Below are 27,778 nucleotides of genomic sequence, written 5' to 3'. Positions count from 1 at the left end.
TTACTGTTTAAAGACCTCAGGATATTCACATTAAGAATAAAAATCACCTTATAGTTAATACTAATGTACTACATAGACACCTAATCAAGGATTCTACTTGTTCTTAACCCAATTCTTTTGTCCCATTAATAAATTCTCAATTTGGGAATCTCACTCTCTTAAAAAGGAACCAAAATGAAAAGAACTCAGAGATAAAATTTATATGTGATATATCTTTCATTCTAAGAAAGCCAATCAGAAAAGTTTACTATAATCCATCTCCTATCCAGTCATGAGCAGGGTCTTTTTTTTTTAGTTATACATGGGCACAATATCTTTATTTTGTTTATTTATTTTTATGTGGTGCTGAGGATGGAACCCAGGGTCTCAAACGTGAGAGGCGAGTGCTTTACCACTGAGCCACAACCCTAGCCCCTGAGCAGGGGTCTATTTCTCATGATGTCATCCTAAAGTCATTACTAAATTTTACACATGCTATGCTTCCTTCAAATCAATCACAAAACAAGTCATCCCAAGACTGAGGTCAAATTCCATTCTAACTAAGAGACCTCCAAACTTGAAGTAATGGTACATTTTAAGTAAAGACCAAATTCCAGAAAAACCCTCCTCCCCTACCTTCCACACCTAAATAAAAGTCTTTTCCTTTTAGCTCATAGTAATGGAATGTGACCTGTAACTTAAAAGCTTTTCCATTCCTCATTTTCTGCTTAGAGAATATGAAGCAGACCTATTCTCTCTCTTTAAGAATAACGTTTTGGCCAGGCTAGGCAGCGCATGCCTGTATTTCCAGCAGCTCAGGAGGCCGAAACAGGAGGACTGCGAGTTCAAAGCCAGCCTCAGCAACTTAGCCAGGCCCTAAAGCAACTCAGCAAGACCCTGTCTCTGTAAATAAGAATATAAAAACGGCTGAGGATGTGGCTCAGTGATTAAGTGCCCCAGATTCAATCCCTGGCCCTTTTCTCATATTTTATTTAGAGACAGGGTCTCACTGAGTTCCTCTAGGGCCTGGCTAAGTTACTAAGGCTAGCTTTGAACTCGAGATGCTTCTACCTCAGCCTCTCGAGCCACTAGGATTTCAGTCAAGCACCACTGAGCCTGGCCAAGAATGATTTTTTTTTTTTTTTTGTAGCGGGGATTGAACTCAGGGGTACTTGACCACTGAGCCACAACCCCAGCCTTGGGAGCCATGTGCACCATTCCCATTGCTCACCATTGCTGAGGCTAGCTTTGAACTCACGATTCTCCCGTCTCAGCCTTGGGAGCCTCGTGCACCATTCCCAGCAAGAATGTTGTTTTTGGTTTGTTTGTTTTTTTAATCTTTTTTAGTTGTAGATGGACACAATACCTTTATTTATTTATTTGTGTGGTGCTGAGGATCAAATCCAGCACCTCATACATGCGAGGCAAGCACTCTACCACTGAGCCACAACCCCAGTCCCAAGAATGACGTTTTTCAAAAGGAGGAAAAAAAAAAAAAAGGTAAGACAGGCTGAGTGGTATACACCTGTAATCCCAGCAACTTGGGAGGCTAAGGCAGTAGAATCACAAATTCAAGGTCAGCCTTAGCAACTCAGCAAGACCCTGTCTCAAAATAAAAAATAAAAAAGGGGTAGGGATGTAGCTTACTGGTAAAGGCACCCCTGGGTTCAAATCCTCAGTACAAAAAAAAAAAATTTTTTTTTAAAAAGAGGGGAAAAAAAATGAAATGTTGGTGGTTAATTGTATAATAATAATTAGAAAAGGTAAACTGACTTACTAAATTTTTCACAAGTTGTCCTATTAAAACAATGCATGACACTTAGAATGAGTGTATTTAAATGGCAAGCGAATCTTTATTTTTTATTTTACAACTCCGGTCAGACATCTAAAAGATTTGTGATTTGTAGATTCCTAATAAGTAGGGAAAAGGAGATTAAAACTATACGTACCAAAATAAATCGTCACATACAAAATGCCCATAAACATAAACATATTCCCATTTAAAAAAAATCATATTTGCAGCATTGAAGCAACACACTTCAGTAACTAATCATAGAAAAAAAACAGTAAAATATTTAAGAAATGTACTTCAAAGTGCCTTTTTTTTTTTTTTTTTTTTTTTGGTGGTGGTACTGAGGATTGAACCCAGGGGCACTGTACCACTGAGCTGTATCCCCCACCTTTTTTATATTTTATTTGAGACAGGGTCTTGCTAAGTTGCCCAAGGCTGGCCTAAATCTGAAATACTCCTGCCTCAGCCTCCTTAGTAGCTGGGATTATAGATATGTATCACCTCAACCATCTTCAAAGTGTAAATTTAAACAATACCTATGTGGGGTTCAATTCCTCATTAAAAAAAAAAAGGAACAACAAATTCTATGATTTAATTCAGACAAAAGCTCTCCCAAAATAACATTAAGGACATATTTTACTTACATTCTTCCTACACCTTCATACATGTTAGTCTCATCTACCAAAGTCATAATCTCTGTATCTGTAAGATGCGCATGCTTTTTCGTTCTGTTTAGCTGTTCAATCTGTATGTCTGCAAGCTTCACCTTCTGTTGAGTGTCAATAACTTTGGCTTGAAGCTCTGTGAAGGCCTAATAAAAACAAGTTCTTGATTTAGCAGTTTAAACATTTTACAGAAAACATTTAAGTCAAATCCAAATTTATTAGATCCTAACCAGAGACTAAGCTGTGAAATTTACTAATGCAAACATAAAAGAGTCAATAAGTTTAATGTTAATTACAATTAACATTATAATTAGCTATGCTAAATACTGAATTTATCCTCTCCCTAGAAGATGCAATCAGAGGCTGTGATTGTAGCTCAATGGTAGAGCATGTAATGCCTAGCATGTAATGAGGCACTAGGTTACATCCTCAGCACCACATAAGAGTGAATAAATAAAATAAAGGTATTGTGTCTACAAATATATATATACATATATATACACACACATATAAATGTATATATGATGCAATCAATTTTTAAAAAGCAAAATAAGGGGCTGGGGATGTGGCTCAAGCAGTAGCGCGCTCGCCTGGCATGCGTGCGGCCCAGGTTCGATCCTCAGCACCACATACAAACAAAGATGTTGTGTCCGCCAAAAACTGAAAAATAAATATTGAAATTCTCTCTCTCTCTCTCTTAAAAAAAAAAAGCAAAATAAATGCACATTAAATATAAACATATCAAGTAGCCAAAAAATAATAAACAATAAGCCCAATAGAGGATGAAACCCAGAGACTCAAAGCAAGAAACATCAAGTAACAACTGACTAGATTTGTATTACACAACTGGATTTCAAAGCACTTTCCCACATTAGTTCAAAATATTAGCTTAGAAATATTATTGAGAACTTTAAAGAGATCTCACTTCTCCCAATAATCCTAAGTAAGGGGTAGCAGTTTCATCATTCACATATCACAAACAAGTAATTAAATGAGTTAAGAAAGAAAACTGGTTTGCACAAGACTGAACACTAAAGGTGGAAAAGACAGATATTTCAACCCATTTCTTCTGACCCCTTAGTTCAGGAATCTTTTCATTCTACTGTCTCAACTCAGAAAGCAGTCATTATAAAGAGAATGACCAAAACAAAAAGAGAAAATGCTAGGCAGTGGCAGAATTGCATCATGATCTTCATCTGCACATACTAGGCCAAATGTGACCCTTGTGTATGCTACTTAACTGGGAAGATAAACACAGTTCTTGGATACTTTTATTGAAGTGCCTGGAATGACTTTCACATGCTGTCAGATTTATGCCTTAACAACATTTGGTAGGAACAATACATGGCAAAGGCTACTACTTAACTTTTATCCTGACTTTGTTGTCACATACTAGTGATGTTCCAAAGATCTCCTTTGGAGTTGGACAGGTGTCTGTAATTTCCTACTAGTTTTCACCAAGAAGAAAAGAAATTGAAAGCCACTAGATAATTATAAAAAAGAACTTGTTTAAAGCTCTTATTTAACTGGTTGTCAAACTATTAAAGTATGCAATCATTTTCTATTTGCATTCATAGTCTATGTTTCTTAGCAACAAATTCTAATGTAGGTAAGTACAATTGTACTCCTGTTAGCTTTTTCACTAAACCATGAAATGGTTTAAATTTAAACAGGAAAAAAAGGTAATTTTTTTAAATGCATGATTTTTTAAAATGTAAATTCCAAGGATCTCTGATTGCTGTGTATACAGTTTGCTAAGGAAGCAAGTACTGTTAAAGCCAAGATATTACACCGTAAGAAAATACCACATAAGGACTAAATTTACAAGTTTCAAGAATGGCAAAAAAAAAAAAAAAAAAACAGGACACAGACACCTAATATCCCCAGAGGAATAACAGCTTCCTTGGGCAAAACAGCTATTTCAGCTGTCCTGTTTTTTATGCAAAGGTTAACCAAAGGTAGTCATTAAAGTAAGATGTTACTAACCTGAATAACCTAACTAATGAACAAAAAAGTAAACGGTAAAACAGACGATACTGTACATAGTCCCCATCTTTGAAACCTTTTTAGAAAAACATTTAAACTGGTACATTACACAGGGTTTGGGGTCCGCAGTGTCGTTAAAATCCTTGACCCACTCCTAGGTGGCAAATGTTTCTGAGTAACAACCTATTTATAAGTAATTGTTTGAACAAAGGGAGAAATACAATTCCTTCTGATACTTTACTGGAAAACGTTACTAGATTTTTTGGACAAGTCTTTCCAAAAGGGGACGGGGCGGGGAGCTTAACCCCTGAAGAACACTGCTATAACAACGTCTGATTTTTTGAAGCGTTGATACTGCTACCTTTCAAGGTATGGTATCCAATAAGTGGCCAAAAACAAAGGTTGAACTCGGGGCTTTTCAAAGCAAATAATGAGGTCGAATTTTAGATGCCTCAGCTCGGGCAAGCGGTCCGAAGGGGCTTCCATTTGAAACGCTCTCTTCAGTTCTTATCATGAAGCTGAATATCTGAGGGTTTCAAACGCAGTGAAATGGCTCTAGAGTTCAGACTGGAGACAGGCCGGGGATTGGCAGGTACACTTACCCCAGCTTAACCAGTTCTACCCAGCAAGAGCCGCTCGCCCCCAACCCCAGCTAGAAGAGCTGGGCCCGCCTCAAGACTCTAGGAAACCATTCCCCCCTCCCCTTTAGCCTCTTTCCTTCTGAGACCCAGCCCCCCTCGATATTCTAGTTGATATTCTAGGGATGATAGTCCCTCATCCCCCAAAGAAGAGGTTCTGCCTACTAAAGACCCGTTTTACCTTCTTCAGCTCGAGATCCACGGGGGCCGCCATCTTGATGCGCTCTATGCGCCTGCGCGCTGGGGGAACGCTGGAAAGAGGGTGGGGGAAGGGCGCGCCTTGAGGTTTGGTTGACCGCTGTCCTTCTGCGCCTGTGCAAGACTCAAACGACCTCGTTTAAAGCTCGCATCCCTATCCCCGCAACCCTACCCGAGCATCTCCGACCGGTGACGCTTAAATGTTCGAGATTCCAATTTAGTTGGCCTTTACCATGTAATTGGTCAGGCCTAACTTGCTCCTCTACATCTTCCAAGCCGAAACTGCAGATTTTTTGTGTGTGATTTTATGCAATTTGACAAATAGTTTAGTTCGTGCTTCTAAGTTGAGATATATGAAGATCAGCTCAACCACTCATCAGTCATTTAGTCTTACAACTAGTCCCTGTGCTGTCAAGGATAAGTAAAGACTAGAGCTTCAGGCGTACCAATATGGAAAAGACCATTAGAAAACTTGAAGCGTAGTTGGAGTGTTCTTCCAAAGAAGAACTTGTTTCTTCGAAGACTTTCTAGATACAGTGTTCTCAAGATAGACTAAATAAATTTGCTTTACAAAGCAAACGGAGCCAGGCGCAGTGACACATACCTGTAATCCCGGGATGCTCCAGAGGCTGAGGCAAGAGGATCGCTGGTCTCAGCAATTTAGTGAGACCCTAAGGGACTTAGCCTGACCCTGTCTCTAAATAAAAAATTTTAAAGGCTGGGGATGTGGCTAGTGGTTAAGCGCTCCTGCATGCAAAACCCAGTAACCCCCCCCCCAAAAAAAAAAAAAAGCAAAACAAATTCTGGACTGGGTGTGTATGGGTGTGTAGCCCAGTGGTGTAACACATGCTTAGTATCCGCAAACCCTGGGTTCAATATGGAACAACTCAAACAAACATTCTCTGGGCTCATCCCAGACTTAATTCTTAGAATCTTGGAGAGTAGGGCCAGGAAATTTGGCAACTCTTCCCATGACTTGATGATGCAAATCGCCTGCAAACCACATCTTGTGACAAGTCCTGGTATTTGAACCCAAGGGACAGATGATAATTGGCTTTTGGAAATGAAAATTTTGTACCTACTCTAAAAACCATTAGAGAGGTAAAGGGGCAGGGAATTGGGAACTTGCCAGATATAGATTCAAGGCTTGGTCCACCTTGAACCAAGGTGGACAATTTACTAGCTGTGTGGTTTTCAGGAATTCACTTATCCTTGAAGAGTTTTAATCTCTTCATATTTAATTGAGAATAACAATACTGATCTAACAGCATTATTGTGAAAAATAAATGAACCCAGGATGAAATGCTCCAAATGTAGCACCATACACATAATATGTGTTCAATAAATAGTTAAATTGATGTGGTTAGCGTTGTCCTGTTTGTCTTTCAAAGTCTAGCAGATTGGTACCATATCCCCTGTCATACAGAACAAAGATAATTTCTCCTCTAAACTCAGCTCAAGACATCTGTTCCTCTCTTGAGACATGACCCTTTAGGGCTAAGGATGTAGCTCAGTGGTAGAGTGTATGTGTCTAGCATGCCCAAAACCCTGGGTTCCATCCCCAACGCCAGAAGAAAAAAAAAAAAGACAACACTTTCTTCCTTCTAAAAGCATTCTTTGTATTAGACTATATACTCCTCTAAAATAGGCAGTTTTCTCACTACTTATATCAACTTCTACACCTATCACGGTGCTTCACAGGCACTGATACTGATGAAAAGCAGCCTCTGTTAAGACTGCTTTTTATGACTTTGTTAGAAATTTCTCTTTTCTCTGGTGTCTTTTAAAATATACACTTTGAAACAGGGCATATTGGCACACACACATTTGAATTCTGCCAATCTGCTCTGATGTGTGTTGTCTGTTTTTCCTGCTTGGAACAGTATGCCTCATTAATCTGAAGATTCATGTCAATTCTGGTAAATGTTTAATGAGTATCTCATGGAATGTTGACTCTCATCTCTCCTTGCAGAACTCCCATTAGAAGTATGTTGAAGTGGGTCTGGGGTTGTAGCTCAGTGGTAGAGCGCTTGCCTAGCATGTGTGAGGTACCGGTTGGATCCTTAGCATCACATATAAATAAACAAAATAGGGCTGGGGATGTGGCTCAAGCGGTAGCGTGCTCGCCTGGCATGCATGCGTCCCGGGTTCGATCCTCAGCACCACATACAAAGATGTTGTGTCCGCCGAGAACTAAAAAATAAATATTAAAAAACTCTCTCTCTCTCTCTCTCTCTCTCTTAAAAAAAAAATCTCCCTCTCTCTCTCACACTCTCTCTTTAAAAAAAAAATAAATAAATAAATAAACAAAATATAGGTGCACTGACAACTAAAAAAAAATGTTTAAAAAAAGAAGAAAAATGTTGAAGTATTCCTTATTAAAAAGAAGAAGAAGTATGTTGATGCATCTACATCTCTCAACCTCTACACTATTTCCCTGTTCTATACCCTGGGTTTCTATAACTTTATCTGTCAGTGTAATAATTTTCTCTTCAAACATGTCTAGTTTATTATGTAAACCAGTTATTGGGTTTTTATTTCAGTAACTATAGATTTTAATTCTTTAAATTCTGTTTGGTAAATTTTTAAAAATATTTTTCAGATGTTGATGGACCTTTATTTTATTCATTTATTTATATGCAGTGCTGAGAATGGAACCCATTGACTCACATGTGCTAGGCAAGCGTTCTACTACTGAGCCACAACCCCAACCCCTGTTTGGTCATTTTCAAATTCACTTGCTCTTTTCTGTAATGACATGATTTGGCCTAATAGTAAACATAAATACAACATAGTGAACATAATTATATTAAATTTTCTTTTCAATGTCCTATCACCTGAAGTTTTGGGGGTATTAATTCAAAGAACCCAGGGGCACTCAATCACTGAACTACATCCCAGCCCTTTCTATTTTTTATTTTGAGATAGGTTCTCACTAAATTGCTGAAGCGGGCCTCAAACTTGCAATTTTCCTATCTAGCCTCCCAAGTCTTTGGCATTACAGGCATGTGCACCAAACCAGGCTTGGCTCTCTCTTTTGACAATTGATTTTCTCAAGTAACTCAGGGATTTTTGGTAAGAACCATCTTCAGCCAGATGCAGTGTGGCACTGTCTTATAATCCCAGTAACTCGGAGGCTGAGGCTGAGTTCGAGTCCAGTCTGGGCAACTTAGCAAAACCCTGTCTCACTTATTAAAATATTTTTTAAAAAGTCTAGGAATATAGTTTGGTTTGGTTTGGTTTTGGTATCAGAGAATGAACCCTGGGGTGCTTAATCACTTAGTCACATCCCCTGCCTTTTATTTATTTGTTTGTTTGTTTGTTTTATTTTGAGACAGGGTCTCTCTGAATTCCTTAGGGCCTCACTAAATTGCTGAGGCTGGCTTTTAAATCCTCCAAGCATGCCCCACTACACCCATCGGGAAAGTATTTTAATGATAGAGTACCCCTGGGCTCAATCCCCAGTACCACACACACACACACACACACACACATACACACACACACATACACACACACACACACTGTTGTCTGTGTTCAGTGTGCCCTGGGTTGTGGAATCTCTGGGTGGCTTCACATTTACAACAACAAAAGCCCTACAAGAGGAGCTGGGTTGTAGCTCAGTGGTAGAGTGCTTGCATGGAAGGTATGAGGCACTGGATTTGATCCTCAGCACCACATAAAAATATTAAATATTAAACTAAAAATATTTTTTTAAAAACCCTATGAGATTTATGGGTTTCAAACTAGTTTTTAACCTTTTGATTTTTTTTCCAGTGTTAAGGATCAAACCCAGGGCCTCACATATGCTAGGCAAGCACTCTAGCACTGACCTACCTCCTCAGTCTCACTTTAACTCTTGGCACCACTTTAGTAAAACAAATTGGGGGGTGGGAGGATAAAACTTACCCTGAGCATAAAGTTGACAGTATATGATATACATTTATGGACTGGAAGTCACTGGAGTGTGTTGCTGTGTTTCCCTCTCATCCGCTCTTCAAACTAAATGGTTATTTTCTTTCTCTCTCTAGAGCTTCTGAAATGACAGGAAAAGTCTGTATCAGCAAACTCTGAAGAGTTTGCCATCCTTGGATACTTGCCTGAAGAAAAACCATGATGTGTCTGCCTGTATTATTTTTGTAGAAAAAAAAAAAAAACTTTGCATTCAGGACTTAACACAACGGGGTGTACTCCTTCTGAGGTTCAATCAGTCCACAGTTGTGGAATCTAGAAAGTTGATCTTCGATGGGCGCCCCACACGCTTATAATCCCAGCGGCCTCTGGAGGCTGAGACAGGAGGATCTCGAGTTTAAAGCCAGCCTCAGAGAAGCACTAAGCAACTCAGTGAGATCCTGTTTCTAAATAAAATACAAAATAGGGCTGGGGATGTGGCTCAGTGGTTGAGTGCCCCTGAGTTCAATTCCCAGTACAAAAAAAAAAAAAAAGTTGATGTTCTATTGTTCCTCACCTCTGCTTATCAATGCTCAATTTTTTTATTCATTCCACAAATATTTATTAAACATCTATGAGGCACTGTTACTGTCCTAGGCCTTTGAGATAGATCAATACCAAGAGAAAACTTCCTGATCTCATGGAGCATACATTCCAATGGAGAAAGGCAAAAAATACATAAGCATAGAAATAAGTAACCTCAGATATTGAGGAAGAAAAATGCAACATGGTTAGAGATTGGCTGGGTGGAGGCCACTTAGGTGTAGGAATTTCTCAGGAAGATATAGCATTTGAGATGAGACCTGAAAAATGAAAATGAGCCAGCCAAGAAAATACTGGGGAAAGACAGAGGGAATTTCAAGAGCAAAGAATTTTTTTTAAATGTTGTTATTGTAGGTGGACACAATATCCTCGTTTATTCATTCATTTTTGTATATGGTGCTGAGGATGGAACCCAGCACCTCACGCATGTGAGGCAAGCACTCAGCCGCTAAGCTACAACCCCTGCCCCTGAGAGCAAAGAATTTTAAATGGGTCAGATGTGGCATATTTGAATAACATAAAGGAAGAAGTGTGGTTGGATAGGAAAACGGTACAAGATGACATCAGAAAGATGACTATATCACCAGATTTGACCAGATCAAACTAGTTAAATGGTAACGTCTTTTAATGAGAAAGAAAAATTAACACCTTTTTTCCCCCCCAGTACTGGGGATTGAATGTAGGCCTCACAAATAAGTAACTACTGAGCTACATTCCCAACCCTGATTTTTTTTTTTTTTTGTCTTTTGTTTGTTTGGGGGGAGTTGTTTTTTGTCTTTTTTTTTTTTTCTTTCTTTCTTTTGAGATAGGGTAGGGTCTCCCTGAATTGTGCAAAATAAAAGAAAGAATCAAAGATGACCCCTAATTTCCAAATAAATGTGCTGAGTGAAATTGTCCAGGTAAAAATGAAGAACATACTATAGAGGTTCATTTATAGGAAATGCAATAAATCTAAAGTGATAAAATATCAGTAGTTGCATGATAAGAAGATTAGGAAAGAGATAAAACAAAGGGATTACCAAGAAGTATGAGATAATTTATGTGATGATAGATGTGTTTAATTTATTAATTATGAAGCTGGTTTTCTAGGTGGGAATTTAAAAAACTGTACATTTTAACATATTCAGTTTTTTATATGTTAATTGTATCTCAGTGAAGCTGTTTAAGAAAAAAGGACTCCTGCTAGGTGTGGTGGTGCACCACTTTAATTCTAGCACTCTGGAGTCTGAGACAGAAGGAACTCAGGTTCAGGGCTAGCCTTGGCAGTCTAGCAATGGCCCAAAGCAATTTAGCAAAACTCTTTCAAAATTAAAAAAATAAAAAGGACTGGGGATGTAGCTTAGTGCTAAAGTGCCCCTGGGTTAAAACCCCAGTACCTAAAAAAAAAAAAAAAAGAAAGAAAAGAGAAAAGGGAAAAAAAGAACTCCTAGGTTTTTCATCAGACCAAACTAGTTAAATAATAATATCTTTTAATGAGAAAGAAAAATTAACTCCTTTTTGGTTTCTTTTTCCAGTACTGTCTTTGTCTTTTTTTTTTTTCCTTTTGAGATGCGGTCTCAAGCTGGCCTTGAACTTTGATCCTCCTGCCTCAGCCTCCTAAGTAGCTGGGATTACAGGCATGCACCCACCATTCCCAGATGGAAAATTTTATTTTTTTTCAGTCCTGGGGATATAACTGTTCAGTTGTATTCACTGAACAACACCTCCAGCCCTTTTTTATTTTTATTTTGAGACAAATTTTCACTAAGTTCCTGAGGTTGCCCTTGAACCTACGATCCTCTTATTTTAGCCTCCTGAGTAGCTGGGATTACAAGCGTACAACACTGTGCCTGGCCTGGAAGAATAATTTTTTTTCCTCTTTTGGTACCAGGTATTGACCACTGAGCCACATCCCCAGCCCTTTTTATTTTTTATTTTGAGACAGGGGTCTCATTAAGTTGCTTGGGGCCTCACTAAATTGCTGAGGATGGTTTTGAATTTATGATCCTCCTGCCTCAGACTCCTTAGCCTCTAAGATTACAGGCATGTGCCACCACACTTGGCTGGAAAATTAATTCTTAATGTATAGACTATATGCCATGCCCAGGCTGCTCCATAGGAATAATAATAAGAAGAAGAATCCTTCCCCCTGTGAGTGGACTAAGTTAGAATACAGGTTCATAAGTTAGAATATAGGTTCAGTTGCTATAACAAGGATCCAAAATAGCAACAGCTATAAAAAACATAGAAGCTTACAATCATCCAGCATAAGCAACTTAGGAGCAAGTGTCTGAGTCTCAGAATGTCTGGTTCTTGGGCTCTTTCTGTCTTACCGATGTGGTCTAAGATCACTTGTCACTACCATGTCCATAGTCTAACTTGAAGGAAGGAGAAAAGACAGGGGGATTGCTCCCCGTTAAAGGCATGTCCTGGAAGTTGTAGGCATGGTTTTATTCCTGTCAGATCTGCCCAGACAGTCATATGATCATTCCAGGCTGCAAGAGAGGCTAGGAATTTTAGTTATTATTATGGGTCACTATGTGCCTAGTTAAACATCAGGAATTCTATTATTATAAAAAGGAAATAAAGAACTGATAATTAGAGGAAATGAGAAGTTTCTGACAAGTTTTCAGCTTACAAAACCACTTCACATTCATCATGTCATTTGATCATCACACTTTGTGAGCTAGACAAAACCCAGAGGGTGTATTCAGATTGAGAGAAAGTAGGACAGAGAGGTTACTACCTTCATTTGTACTGAAAGTCCTGCTCTCCAAGAAACCCCTCAGTCCTGGGCAGAACAGGATGGTTGGTACCCAACCCCTAGAGCCTAATGGAGAGGCAGTATGTTGTAGTGGCTAAAAGCAAATTCTAAAATGAGATTGCCTGGATTCAAATTCCAGCCCCATCAGTAACAAGGAATAGGACCCTCAAGAAATATTTGTACCTCAGTTTTCCTACAAAGAAGTGGAAATGAGGCATTGTGGTAACACCTTCACAGGGTCATTGTAAAGATTAAATGAATTGATACATGCTGAATATTTTGAATGGTGCCTGGAATGCTGGATTTGTAATGTAATGAGTATTTTGAAATTATAGTCATTATAAACATGTCTCCTGATCTCTCTCTCTCTCTTTCTCTCTCTCTCTCTCTCTCTCAGTACTAGGGATTAAACCCTGGGGTGCTTTACCAGTGAGTTACACTCCAGCCTTTGTTTGTCTGTATGTTTTGGCAGGGACAGGGTCTTTCTAAGTTGCCCAGGCTGGCCTCAACTTGCCATCCTCCTGCCATATCTTCCTGAGTAGCTAGGATTATAAATACAGGCCACTTACCTGAATATGGTTTATTTCACTTCTGTCTCAAACATTCCCTTGTTATATCATCCTGTCTTGATGTCTCCAGATCCTTCACTTTCAAGTTCTCAGTCACACCACCCAAAGATGGTAAGAAAAGTGATTCTGTGATACTGGAGACTCTCTAGCCTGTAGGCAGCCTCTGAGGATACTAAATCGAATTAAACAGAAACGAAGGTTTTAAGACTCTCTCCCAAGTGGGCCACCTTCTGATCTCCTCAAGAATTGGGCAGCCAGGGGTAGTGGAGCAAACCTATAATCCCAGTGACTCAGGAGTCTGAGGCAGGAGGATCACAAGTTCAAGTCCTACCTGAACAATTTAAGGAAATCCTCAGCAACTTAGTGAGTCCCTGTCTCAAAATAAAAAATAAAAAGGACTATGGATGTAGCTCAGTGGTAAAGCACCCCTGTATTCAATCCCTGATACCAAAAAAAGTGGGGAAAAGGAGAATTGGGCAAAGAGCTAAGGATATGGCTCAGTGGTAGAAATCATGCTTAGCATGCACAAGATCCTGGATCTGATCCCCAGCCCCCTCCCAAGGCCACCCTCCTAAAAAAAAAAAAAAAAAAGAATGAGACATTTTGTACCTATTTCTTATGAAAGCCAACTCTGTACAGCAGGAGTAGGACCATGGGGGGCATTTGTAAATTCGTATGGTCACTATGTGAGGGCCTAAGAAATAGGGGGGGAGGAAACCTTCCCGAATGACACATTTGCCAAGAAACTCTGAGCAAGTCCTTCCAGCTGACAAAGTAAATTTGGTGCTGGGACCTTCCTAGGCTGGAAAGGGACTTTATCTGTACCTACTAGATGAAACAGTCATAGGAAACTCTGCAAGGAGAGGAAGTGAGTTGTCATTAGCAGGAACTAATGGTGGCTTTCCCCATGCATCTTGCCACATCTGATTCAATCTGTTTATTAAAAATTCAAAGAAAGTTGATATTTTCAATCAATCCTCCTGATTTAAACCTGTGTAAGAGACAAAGTTGGGAAACAGCATAACAAAGCCTAGGTTATTTATATCATCGTTCACCAGAGAAAGTAAGGGTGTGGAGCCTGCTAGAGGTAAGAGCCAAGAACAGTCTCTGCGCAAGAATTGGAAAGGAATAAAATCTGAGAAACTGAAAGCCTAGTAGAGAATCCATGCCTCTATCACCCCAGCTCACCAAGTAGGAAAAGAATTCATAGTTCTTTAGAACAGGAAAAGGAGTACAATGGGGTTGGGTTGAAATCTGGATATAACTCCTCATACACTTTTAAATAGGCACCAAAAAATACCATTCTTGGAGCCCTGCCTAGGACAGGTGATTAAGGCTTTCCCTAAGGGCACCTACTTTAGCAACAACAAGTTTTTAAATAAAGGTTTTCAGAATTGCAATAAGCTTAAAAAGTTAACATTGTTCCTTTCATAAACTGGAACAGGAGTGAACATAATACCTCATAGGCAAGGAACGTCCTTAAAACAGGAAGCCCCAGATCCATCCACATTGTTACTAGCTCTCATACATAGCCGCTAGCAACTCCTTGCTTATATTGGACCAGTTTAAATTTCACAATAGAAATAGACAATACCTCACTCCTTGATGGTTCCAGAAAGAGTCCCAGAATTGGATCTCCCTGGCTACCAGGTCAAATGCCCATCTCTGAACCAAGTACAATAGCCAGAGGTATGGAACTTGCTGATTGGCCAGGTAATTGGTACTATAGCCATTTCTGGAAGGTCAGGGGTATCATTCCCCATCCAAGATGTACAAAGAATGAGGGTGAAAGAGGTGACTTCTTTCTAAAAGAGTAGAGTATACTCATCAAAGGAAATAAATACTGAATGTCCCAAAGGAGAAAAAATAGATGTCCATTATAACTTAGCTTCCAATTTTCAACTTTTTAAGTCTTCTCTTCTAATGAACAGGTCAATTGCATTTCAATGGGTCCATGTAATTCATGATGGTAACCTGTATTCTTCCCAGATAGTAGTTGTTAAAGGCCTTAGGAAACAGCCTATTTTACCTTGCAATGGAGTCCCTGGATCATTGGACATAGAGGGTCCAATGATCATAAGACAAAGCAATAGTTTGTTTGTTTTTCCTACATTAGAGAGACTAAATACTGTCTTTCTGTTTCATTAAATAAAAGAGCTACTGTTTAGGTGAGGTAGAAGTTTCCACTTTCTTTTGTCCCCTCAGCTAAGGTCAAATGTCTCTGTGTGGGTTTGAGAAGATGGCAAACTTGGCTGGTTGTGGGAGGGCACCCTCCATGATCTCATAAGTCCTTGTCTTTCTAACTATAGAGATTAGTGGAGGATATAAAAGATCACTAGTGGGAATACTTAACCTGAAACATCAGAATCTGAAGGCTGAAAGTCGTGTAGAATCAAGGGGCAAGTTCTCCAAGGGACCCTGTTACTCCATATATCTCCATAGTGCCCTGCTATCTGAAGCATAGGGTCCTGTGTAAAATTTTCAGACAAGGATTCTAGACTCAAAGAACTGGAAGGGAAATTTGTGTTCTTCTAGTCTACCTCTCTGTTTAAAATTGAGGAAAATGAGACTCGCAAAGCAGAAATGGAGCTGGGTGTGGGGACATACACCTGTAATCCCAGTGACTCAGGAGGCTGAGGCAGGAGGATTTCAAGTTGGCAACCAGCCTCAGCAATTTAGTGAAGCACTCAGCAACTTAATGAGACTCCGTCTTTAAATAAACAAATATATCTATAGCTGGGTGTGTGACTCAGTAGTTAAGTATCCCTAGGTTGAATCCTTTGTACAAAAAGAAAGGAAGGAAGGAAGGAAGGAAGGAAGGAAGGAAGGAAGGAAGGAAGGAAGGGGGAAGGACGGAAGGAAAACAAAAAAGAAATGGTTTGCCACAATCACAACAAATGGGTGTCCAAGCTAAGACTGGAACCTAAGAGTCTTAGATTCTCTTTTAGAATTTCTTCCATCCTACCCTTTCTTGGGGGACTTCCAGCAAATCCTCTTAAACAGGAGAAAAGTCTATAGTCAGAAGTCTCCACTTATCTTGAGAATATGGGATTCTGTTTGGGGGCCACTAATCTTAATTGCACTTAAATAGGTGGATCTTGAGAAGGACCTCAATCCCAAAGCACCTAAAGAAGATGAGATAGAAAAATCTCCAGAGTTCAGCTCCTTTGAGACAGATATCCTCAGAGTTCCTTCAGATTGACGCTATCAGGAATTCTGGGTATCCACAGCAGCATGTATAGGTTGTCTTTAACAGCGTATGGTAAATATCTGTGTACAAGTGTTTTTCTGGATCTGGATAGGCATAGTCTTCTCAGCATCTCACAGAGGCCCATACTCCTCAAACGGTTAAGAACCACTACTCTAAAATGAGGTTTTCAAACATGGCTTGTCATCAAAATTGCCAGAGGTGCTTAAAAGCACTGATACCTGGGCTCCTCCTCCTGGAGGGGTGGATTCTGTGGATCTGTGATTTGGCCGTAAGATTCTGCATTTTTTTTTTTTTTTACAAGTTCACCAGGCTTAGTAGCTGCAGCTCTACAAGAAAATATTAATGGGGCTGGGGATGTGGCTCAAGCGGTAGCGTGCTCACCTGGCATGCGTGCGGCCTGGGTTCGATCCTCAGCACCACATACAAACAAAGATGTTGTGTCCGCCAAACACTAAAAAATTTCTCTCTCTCTCACTCACTCTTTCTTTAAAAAAAAAAAAAAAGAAAATATTAATGGAAGTGCTTTCCTGAAAAGGAGAAAAATTATCTTGGAGTTTGAGGTCATTCTGCGGTAAATATTTTGTGTTCATGACAAAGAGAAAATTAGAATTCCTGAAAAGGAAAGGGAGCTGAAACTCAACAAGCCACAGGAAAAAAAAAAAAAAAAAAAAAACAGAAGAATTCAGAAGGCCACCATGATTCTGTTACATTGTGTTGTAAGCCCACCTTACACCCAAGCAAATCAGCTCTTTCACGGACTTGCTTAGCCCTTGCCTGGTTTCCCTGACTCTACCCTCCAGCTACTTCCAGATTCTGTGAATCCTCAATCCTCCGGGCAGTGGAGCATTAGTACTTCTTGGTTATTGTTACTTCTTGGTGTTTTTCATTTCTGAACAAAAAACTATTCAGACATTGCTTTATTCATTATGCATGCATTAAGGATTTGTGCGTTCGGGATGCCAGGTACTGCTCTAGCCCTGAACAAAATAGATATTGTGTCTATTATCATCCTTACAGTCTAGCATAGGCACTGGATTCATTAGTGTCTGAGAATTGGGGGTATAGAGATATTTTCTTTCATGTTAGTGTTTCTATCACATGGTTTCCCTCAGAGACATAGAATACTCCAAGCATTTTCTTGCCTCCAGAACACTCTTCCTTGCACTCTGCCTGCTCACCTACAACTCTTCATTCCTCCTGTTATTCTGTCTCAGAGCATTTTATACTTTTAATGATATCTATCAGTTTTTAATAGTATACTTGTGTCATTCTTAAACTTTGCCTCAGCCTATTCATTATAGGCGTTAGGCATTTTTTTAAACTAATTCATACAATACCCAGATTTAAAGTGCAAACAGTAAAATTAGTAAAAAGAAAACTAGCTTCCTGCTCTTAGCCCTCTGAGTTTCAGTTCTGCTTTCCAGAGCAAATAGTATTATCACTTTTTGTCTTTCCAGAGATATTCTATTTATTTTGGGGGATCTATGTAATTATTTATTAAGTGGCTATCTCCTCTATTAGACTGAGGAAGGATACTATGTCTATTTTTTAATTACCTTACCCCTAGTACTTGGCATGTAATCAGTGATTTACAAGTGTTGGTGGAATGAATGAAAAGGTGTTAAGAGAACAGAGAGAGTGGGTGAGTATCTCCACGGCCAGTTCTTATGCATCTTATATCCCCTCACTGAGCACTGCATACTTGTTGAGCTTTATGGATATTCCTGAGCTCCCCTAATTCTCATGGAGGCAACTTCTCTCCCTGCAATGAAACTTCTGTCTTTTCATCTGAGTGTCCTTTCTTGGTGGAGTGTGAGCTCCTTGAAGTCAGAGCCATATTTTGCTCTTCTGAAACACTGTGTAGAGTGCTCCAAAAGTCCTCCACAAACACTTCCGGGCTGGTTGCTTTGCCTCACCTGACTCCTTTGCAATTCTGCTCCCAAGCTCTGCCAGTTGGCAGCCTGCCTGAGCAGTTTGGAGTTACTGTTTTTCTCATAAACACACATTTCCCTTAAACCCTCTAGTGTAGTGAGATGCACTTGAGCCTTACTGCAAATTCTCATTTCCTTTAGCACTTAATCTTCCCATCTATACAATAGGGTAGTAATGCCAATTGTTCACGGCTGTTGTGATAATTATATGAGGTCTTGTGTAAATTGGGTCAGTTGTTTCCCCAACCTTTCAGCAAGAAGGAGGGTCTCAGTGCCTATTTTGCTAAAAAGAAGTAAGAGGTTTCTACATAAGAAGTAGAAGCAGACAGTCAGGATCTTTAATTCTGACCCCTGGTCTAACATTTCTGAGACTATGAGGTAAGAATCACTGATAAAGTAAAAAATTACACAATAACCTGAAATATAATGGCTACATTTTCGAAGAAGCTACTGAACAATACAGCTTCAGGACAAAGTACAGAGGCTTAGGAGGTCCTGTGGGCTGAGCCATGAGTCTGGTCCCTGCTTGCCCCTTCTGTCTCCTCTTGCAGTGCTCCTGCCAGCCCCTTTGAACTCCAGCCACACTGAATTTCCTTTGCTCACTCATGAACCTTTACCACTGGCCTTTGTATAAGCTGGGAGTTTTCTGTTAGAGCAGCTAAAATTATCTTAACTATTCCCTGTCTTACTCTCTACAGGTAAAATGACACCTCTCCAGACCCAGGACCGCAGACTTCGTTATTACAACTGTGTATCGGGCATTGTTACTAATGAGGTGGTCACCACTTCAGACTTAGCGTGGCCAAAACGGGGTCACAGATTCTCCTTCTCCACTGTGGCCCAGCTCTGTGGGATGGTATCACTTTCCACCCAGGGTCATACTTGATTCCCTTTCCCTTTCTCTCAGCCTCCACATCTCTCTTGAATTCATAGGCTTCTTTTCTCCACTGCTACAGCTACCCCTCTAATTCCCTCTCCAGCCTGAGTCATCTACCCAAAAGTAGATTGACTCATGTCACTCCCCTTCACACGCTCACTTTAACACCCTAAGCTGGTCCCCAACACCTTGACAATCCATCCAAACTCCTTGGCATAGCCACCAGGGCTCTACATGATCTGGTCTGGCCTTCCTCAGCAGTGTCTTCTGCTGACTCCAACTCAGCTGTCTACCACCGTCACACTAGTCACACCAAACTCATTTCTGTTCCTCATTTACATCATCCTTCCTCTCTGCTCTGGCAATTTCCTCTACCTAGAATACTCTCAGCCTCCCTCTTCACTTGGACCACAGCTGATCATTCAAGTCTCAGCTTGAATTTCACTTCCTCAGAGCTTTGGCCTCCTTGACCTCTGGATCTGGCACTTCTTACTGCCCATCCCAGCTCTCTTGACACTTGATTGTTGACTTGTTGAATTGTCTGTCTTTCCTGTTAGAGGGCAGGGCCTGGATCTCTGATCACACTTGTGTTCTTACCCTCTAGAACAAAGCAGGAGTCAGCATCTGCCTGTTAAGTGACTACATGTGAGCAGTGAACTAGTTCAGTAACTGCCAAGTTCAAGTTGCATTGTGGCACCTCTTGAGGCCTCTTAGGAATATCAGTGCTCTCAGTGACAGTGAAGAGTTAATTCTCAGAGTTTCTCTGCCATCTGAGTCAGGGTGATTTGTCCCCACTCATTAATGAGGAAACAGAGTCCCAAGGGAGCAGATGATCTGCCCCAGGGAGGCAGCGAGGTGAGCCAGTTACTGGGCTCTGGCTACAATCACACTCCCTCCCTGTCCGCCCCTGCCCCTCCCCCCACGTCCCACTACTTTTCTTGTTTCTGAGCACCAGGCGGAAATGTAATGTCATGACACATTGGGGGATTTCTTTCTTCCCCTACATTTTTCTGATGTGACTCCAGCCTGGGGGTTGGAGGAGCGCTGTCCCAGGAGGAGGGAGGCAGGACGTGGGGAGGGTAGTTGCTGCATTCCTCAGAGGCCTCCGTTTGCATAGCCCTGCATAGCCCGGAGAAGAAAGAAGCTAGCAAGCTTTGGCAGAGGCACTGGGCATTCAGCTCCTGATCTGGCAGCTGCAGAGGCTGGGCTGCACACACGCTCTGCCAAAGCCCTGGAGGCAGGCACTCTCTCCTGGCTCAGTCTGCCAAGATGAGGTAGAGGGGGTCAGGGCCTCTGCTGAGATGAGGGTGCAAAGAAAGAGGCCCCTTCTTTCTACCCAATCTGGCAGCCAGTTGGCCTCAAGCCCTTAAGTGTGTGTGTGTGTGTGTGTGTGTGTGTAATGGGGGTGGAGGGGATAGTGTCAGGGCCTCAGTGCAAACCCTTCCCAGTTGCAGCCTAGGGGGCTATCTCAGCCCCTCCTCCATCCTAGAGATGTTTGAGGGGGCAGCCTCTGGGCACATGTCCCCACCCAGCTGCTGGGGCCACTGCCATCACATTCCAGGGCAGACTGAGAGCCACAGAGCATGGCTTGAGAAAAGAGCGTGAGGCTCGCTCACCATGGAAACCAGGCTTCCTAGGAAAAGGTCACATATTTGATGTGGCTGTCATCTGGGCACCTTAAATGCAGCACTGTTTCTGTTTTCCTGAGGACACCGCCATCAGAGAAGGCCTGAGACAATGAGGGTGGCAGCTGACCTATTGGCCTGGCTTTGTGTAGGCCCCAGTCACAGTTTCCCCCTTCTCAGTAAAACCCATGCTACACTCACTTACATAGCCTGACTTGTACTCCCAGGGGCAGCCCTGCAGGCCAAACCTTGAGTCTGGAAATGACTCCATTGATCCACGAATCCAGAAAAGGAGGTGCAAACAAGACTCAGGTGGGTAAAAACTGGCAGATGTCAGAGTTTGTTAACAATGGTAAAAGCTATCATGTGGTGAGTACTTACTCCATCCAGTGGAGTAAGTATATAAATATATAAAGCACATAAATGCTTTATATGCACTGTTATCCCCCCCCAAAAAAATTTAAAAGTAAATAAATAAATAAATAAAAACAACTCTCATAAGAAAGCTGAGGCTTGGGGCTGGGGTTGTAGTTCAATGGTAGAGTACTTGCCTAGCATGTGTGAGGCACTGGGTTCGATACACAGCACCACATAAAAATAAATAAATAAAATAAAGGTATAGAAAATTCCCCTATTTAAAAAGAAAGAAAGAAAACTGAGGCTTGGAGAGGTTAAAAACTTATCCAAAATTGTTATTTAAGCAGCAAATGGCACTCTTGGGATTTGAACCCAGGTTTATATAATTCAGAACCTGAACTTTGAATCTTCACTCTATTTTCACTCATTCAATTATGCATGCATTTATTCAGCTTTTCAATTTTCTGTTCAGTCATGCATTTATCAAACATTGAGTGAGAGCCTATGACATGCTACAGACTGGACTGGGTACAGGAATGCAGAGCAGCAAAAGGATATGCTCTATGACCTAGAGTTCACAGTGACAGAAATGAATCAGCAAACGGAAAATGATAATGCATAATGGGATGAAAGCCATGGAGGGAAACACCAAAGTAGCTGTGGAGCTAGGACCAATCTTTCTTGCAAAGTCCAAGGTCTGGTGATATGGAAGCAAGAGAAGGAGTGACCAGGGGTTGGTGGTGGACTTTCTCCAGAAGGTATCCAAGCATACACCTGGCAAAGGACATCTGTGTCTGTAGAGTTGAATTTGGGTCCGATTTCGCAGGTCAGCACTTACTCCCAAATAGACCTGATCAGGCCCCCCTTCCTGAGCATATTGCTTTCCAAGGCCCTCCAGCCCACCCAGGACCAGTAGGAAAATAGAAATTCAGGCTTTCCTGAAGAGCCTTGGGTGAGTGCCTGGTTTCCATACCATCCTTAGCTTACATTCAAAAGGCCTGAAGGAAGAATGAATTGGTAGCTTCTTCCTTCTGTCACACTCCCATTGAAGTCTGCCCAGTGCTGAAGCTGAGGGACAGAAGAAATAAAACCAGTCCTTCATTAGAGAGAAACCAACCCAGTGACTTCTAGGTTGGGCAAGAAAATAAGGGTTGGGGAAAGGGTGACTTAATTCCTCCCGCCTGTCTGGTTCTACACCCACATCATCTGTCTTTGGGAAGCCTCCCACACAAGCTATGATCCACTAACTACAACACTCCAACCCTGAAAGAAGCCCTTTTCCTGAGATGCCCTACTAGTTAGTAATAACCAGGATGTTGGGAGGCAAGAAGACAGGGAGAGAGGAAGGGAGAGAGGGAGAAACAAAGAAAGGGAGAGAAGGAGAGAGGAAGGAATGGTCTCTGAAGAACAAGAGGGCAGTTGGCTTCCTTCACAGCTGTGTGGGTGGAAATGAGCTAAAAGCTCCCTGTTCTCTTCTCCATCAATCAGTGGGACAATTAAGAAAAAAAAAAAATGCACAATTTTAAAAGTTCAAAAAGCAAAACCAAACCACAAGAACCTTCAAATTATATTAATTTGGTTGTGGACTGACACTCCGGAAACCAATCATGGAAAGGGACAGTTCTAGCTTCTTCCTCTGCTTTTGGATGAGGTTGGCCTCCATGCAGCTGTGCTGCCTGGGGTCCTGTTCCTTGGAGGCCTGGCCTGGGCCCCTCACCACAGTAAGTAGGAAATCACAGAGACTTGTTCTTTCCTTTCTGGAGAATGATGGCAAGTATAGGAGTTCATGGACTTTGAGGAGTCGGAGCTGTCCTGGGCAAGGCCAACATTAAGTGACATTGCATTAGCTAATAGCAGCCTAGTGCATGTTACTTTACCCCTCAGGGCCCTTAGTCAATAATCTGGGGCTAATATTACTACCATTTCGATGGGCTCTTGAGAATTAAATAAGATTTTATAAAAGAAATATACTTTAGAGCTATGAAACACTGTACAAAAGGCCAGGTGTCTTTATTTCTTCCCATCTTCAGGAACAAAATATACTTCTTTTTTTTTTTTTTTTTTTTTTTTGGTACTGAGGCTTGAACCCAGGGGTGCTTCATCACTGAGCCACATCAGCAGCTCTTTTTGTTGTTGTTGTTTGTTTGTTTGTTTTTAGTTGCTGAGGGACACAATGCTTTATTTTTTTTATTTAGTTTTATATGGTGCTGGGATTGAACCCAGGGCCTCATACCTACTAGGCAAGTTTTGTACCACTGAGCTACAACCCCAGCCCATCACCAGCCCTTTTTTATATTTTATTTGGAGACAGGGTCTTACCAAATTGCTCACAACCTTGCTAAGTTGCTGAGGCTTGCTTTGAACTTGCAATGCTCCCGCCTCAGCCTCCTCAGTTGCTGGGATTACAGGCGTGTACCACTGCACCTGGTGCCTCTTTTTTATTTATTTTTTTAAATCCTCCCTACATTGCCCTTATTCTCACTGCCCTCTTTCACCCTACATGAACTTAGCACATCTAAAAAACAAACAAACAAAAAACTCTTGATTTCCATGACCCCTTGAACTTGCTTTTTCCCCATATTGATTAAAAGCATCATCCTTTACTCAGTTGCTCAGACTAAAATCCAAGAAGCCATACTTTGTTCCTCTCTTTTCCACACAACCACATTCATTCCATCAGTATGTCTTAGAGCTCATTTCTCTAGAATACATCCCAAATCTGACCATTCCTTACCATCTCCTCTGCTACCACTCTAATCCTGGCCACCTTCTTACAATACAATAGGCTCCTAATTGTCTTGCTTCTTCAACTTTTGTTTCCTAGAACTCCTTCTCTACCTAGTAGAGTCATATTTCTGAAACATATAGCAAATTATGTAACTCCCCTGCTCAGAGTGCTCCATTGGTTTCCAAATTGTTTTACAAGACTCCTTGTGATCTGGTCCTTGGCTCCCTCTCAAGCTCTGGTAAGTATGCTGTAGCTCCAGGAGCCCCTCTCTGTCTCATGCATACTAAGCTTGTTTTTGTCTCAGGCTTTCACATGACTGATCCCTGCTTGCTTTAGGTCAGATGTTACCTAACTGAACCATCTATGTAACTGTCCCACCTACATAACTGACCCCTCTGATGCCAGAACATCACTGGTATATATATGTGTGTGTGTGTGTGTGTGTGTGTGTGTGTGTGTGTATACTTATTTCTGAAGTTTGTTACTTTCTTTATGCATGTATTGTTGGTTCATGCATCAGTGTTTTTCATTGAACAAGAGGCTGATTCTCCAGTGACAAGAATAGTACTTGGCACATTTTAAGTGCTTCCCCCCCATATTAGGGATTCTCTGAACTATATCCCCAACCTTTTAAAAATTTTTTTTAAGTTGTAGATGGACACAATACTTTTATTTTGTTTATTTGTTTTTATGTGGTGCTAAAAATCAAACCCAGGGCCTCATGCATGCTAGGCAAGAAATCTAGCACTGAGCTACACCCGCAACCCCTCCCCAACCCTTTTCTTTTCTCTCTCTCCGCCCCCCCCCCTTTTAATTTTTGAGACAGGGTCTTGCTGTTTGCCCAAGCTGACCTTGAACTTGAAATCCTCCTGCCTCAGTTTCTCCAGTAGCTAGGATTACGGTTCAAACCACCATGCCTTACAATTAAGTACCCAATTGGTTTTTAAATAAAAAAATAAATATCCTTGCCCCCAAATGACTTCTTTTCTCCCCCAACTCTCCTCCTTCAGAATGGGGATCTCATTTGGAAGGTGATAGGGAGGGCTCCACAAATATTTGCTAAATGAATGAAGCTAAAATGAATTACACCAGCAAAAAATGTCAGCCTCTTAACACATAGCTATTCCCAGGAGTATTAGCATTCTCAAAGAGGAAGCTTGAATTTCAGGCATTGTTGACAAAGAGAAGAATTTCAGGCCAGCAGATTTGAAGTGATATATTTGGACAGAGTTTGTTGTTCCATGGCTGCTTAAATCCACAAATACTTATTAAGACTTTTTAGGGCTCCTTTGAAACTGAAGTTGACATTAAAATGTGAAACAGTGATTGAAAAGCATTGTTTCCTTCTAAGGAAAGAATGGTGAACTGACAATCAAAGGCCTGGGTTTCAATCCCAGATGTGCCACTCATTAGTTCCTTGGACAATTCAGATAACCAACATTTACTCAGCACTTAGCAAGTGCCTGAGTTAAGTAGTTTACTCACGTTTTACTATTTTTACAATATCTTCCAGGTAGATTTTTTAGTATATTTTATGAACAGGGGGACAGTTTAGAGGGGCTAGCTATCATGTGTGAAGGTACTTCGCAAATAAACAGTGGAGCCTGGACTTGGGCCCAAGTTGGGTCAGCCTGCATTCCTCTCCCTTCTGCTGCACCCTGCTAAGACCATCTTTTATGAATCTATACATTAAGGGCAGGAGAAGAAATTCTTGTGCTCAAAGGGGTTACTCAGTAAATCTTTTTCTTATGATTTCTTTACTATATTATTTTTGGATATGGGAAGAAGAAAAAAACCAGTCTGACCAGAATTCACTTAGGAGTGTAACTTGGTGGTTAGTGTACAAGCCTGGGGGTTAGATTTTCTGGGTTTACATTCTGCCTTTACCACTTAACATCTTTTTCATATGACATAACACCTCTCAGCCTCAATTACCTACATCATAGGTATAGCAAGAACACCTACCTCCTAGGACAAAGTGAGTTATAAATGAGATATTGCTTGTGAAGTATATAGTCCAGTGCCCATATGTAGTAAGCACTCTGTGAATGTTAAATATTTATTAACCTAGTAGTGATTATTATGACCATTATAAGAGAAAGTATCTCAAAGAAGGCTGAAAGGGGAGCCCATGAAGAAAAGATAAATGTTTTGCAAAATTAAGGGGTCTGTTTCTTCTGGCATCCAATCTTGAGAAGTGACTGCAGGATCAGAGGCTTCAGGGCCACTGTATTAACAATAAGAAGCCTAGAGGACCTCCAAGGAAACTTCCATCAGCAACAGGGACAGTAGGAGAGAGCATCTGAAAGGCAGGAAGCCCTAAGGAAACATTAGCTGGAGAAACAAAGCTTGCTGGAAAAAGCCCAGCCAAATGTAGGGGCTTGAGACTAGAAGCTTGGAAGCAGGAAAGGGAGCCCCACAGAGAGTTCAAAGAAACTCTCTTCTCCATAGTTATTTCTGACATCTTTACTATTCTTTCTGACTACTAAAGTCAGATGTTGGTTCTTTATAGAACTAAACAGAATGAAATAGCAAAAGAATTCCCTGTCCAAGTTTTTCAAAATCTTTTTATTGAAGTACAATTCGTACAGAAAAATGCATGAGTTATACTTGGTGAATTTTCTCAAAGTGAACACCAGTCTCAGAAAAACTATCAAAACATTGGAGATTCCTTCCAGTCATTACCAATCCCAGCTGGGAGCTCCTTCCTGATTTCTTTCACCATAGATTAGTTTTGCCTTTTTTTTTTTTTTTTTTTTTTAATAGTTTTTAGTTGTCAATGGACCTTTTTTTATTTGTATGTGGTGCTGAGAATCCAACCCAGTGCCTCACACGTTAGGCAAGCACTCTACCACTGAGCCACAACCTCAGCCTCAGTTTTGCCTATTTTTAAGTTTTATATAAATGGAATCATACAGAAGTCCTTATTTTTATTGGGCTTATTTCTTTCAATGTTGTGAGATTCATCTGTATTGCTATTTAGTACTTCATTGTCTAGATCTACACAACTTATTCATTTCACATCAAATACTGATGGGTATTTGGGTAATTTTTTGGTTTTTGGTAATTGTGAGTTATGATAACATGACACTTTTACATGTCTTTTTGGTAAACATATGTACTCGTTTCTCTTTTATATATATCTAGGAGTGGAATTGCTGGATATAAAGTCATATGTTCAGCTCTGGTAGTTACTGCTACCCAAAGTTCTAAAAGGATATTCGAAGTATGTTTAAGATCTCTGTGTGGCCCCCTGGAGACACTTCAGAATGTCACAACTCTCCAAGGGAAAAAGATGAAGTTAAGAAGGGGCAGTCCAGAGGCCTTTGTCCAATGGCTTCCCAGTGGATCTGTTTGCTTTCAGTCCACCAGGACACCATGCCACATGATGGGCCCCAAATTCCACTTTCATCCTGTCATCCAATTCACCCTCTCCAATAGCAGCCCCTCTCTAAACTTAACCAATTTCAGAGCAGTGTTGGATTGCATCTACCTATTTGCTGGCCTTGGATTGGATTTTAATTGTTTCTTATATTCATTTATCCATCTAACAAAGATTGAATGCCTACAACTCAGTCATATTATTTAAGAATCAGACTGAAACAATATATGCACTCCTACTCTTTGGGAGTTAACATTCTAGCAGGCTTTTTTGTGTGTGTGTGTGTGTGTGTGTGTGCATGTGATGCTGGGGATTGAACCCAGGGCTCATGCATGCTAGGTGAGCACTCTACCACTGAGCCACATCCTCAGCCAACATTCTAGTAGAACTGATGGACAATAAATGTGTTAGTAGTGATTAGAGTTATGGAGAAATATAAAGCAATGTTAGCTGGATGTGGTGGTAGACACCTATAATCTCAACTACTTAAGAAGCTGAGGCAAGAGGATCACAAACTTAGCAAGACCCTGTATTAAATCAAAAGGGCAGCAAAAAATAGAAAAATACCTATGTTAAACTAGTTCCCAGTTAAAACAAGCAGAC

At 40.7% G+C, this 27,778-nt stretch overlaps 1 protein-coding gene across 1 annotated transcript in view; it reads right to left on the bottom strand.

The window, feature by feature from the left end:
- The window catches only part of Pfdn1 (prefoldin subunit 1), a 57,731-nt gene extending 52,422 nt beyond the window's left edge, over nucleotides 1-5,309 (bottom strand). Inside the window, exons 1-2 of the mRNA XM_027927902.2 lie at nucleotides 5,242-5,309; nucleotides 2,416-2,582 (exon numbers count right to left, since the gene is read on the bottom strand). Coding sequence (XP_027783703.1) covers nucleotides 2,416-2,582; nucleotides 5,242-5,274 — 200 coding nt within the window. The 5' untranslated portion in view covers nucleotides 5,275-5,309. The remainder of the gene's footprint in view (nucleotides 1-2,415; nucleotides 2,583-5,241) is intronic.
- Nucleotides 5,310-27,778: the final 22,469 nt, after the last annotated feature.

The sequence above is a fragment of the Marmota flaviventris genome, chromosome 5 (genome assembly GCF_047511675.1).
Source record: "Marmota flaviventris isolate mMarFla1 chromosome 5, mMarFla1.hap1, whole genome shotgun sequence".
NCBI lineage: Eukaryota > Metazoa > Chordata > Mammalia > Rodentia > Sciuridae > Marmota > Marmota flaviventris.
The sequence above is the reverse complement of the archived record's forward strand: the minus strand, read 5'-3'. Positions and strand labels throughout refer to the sequence as shown.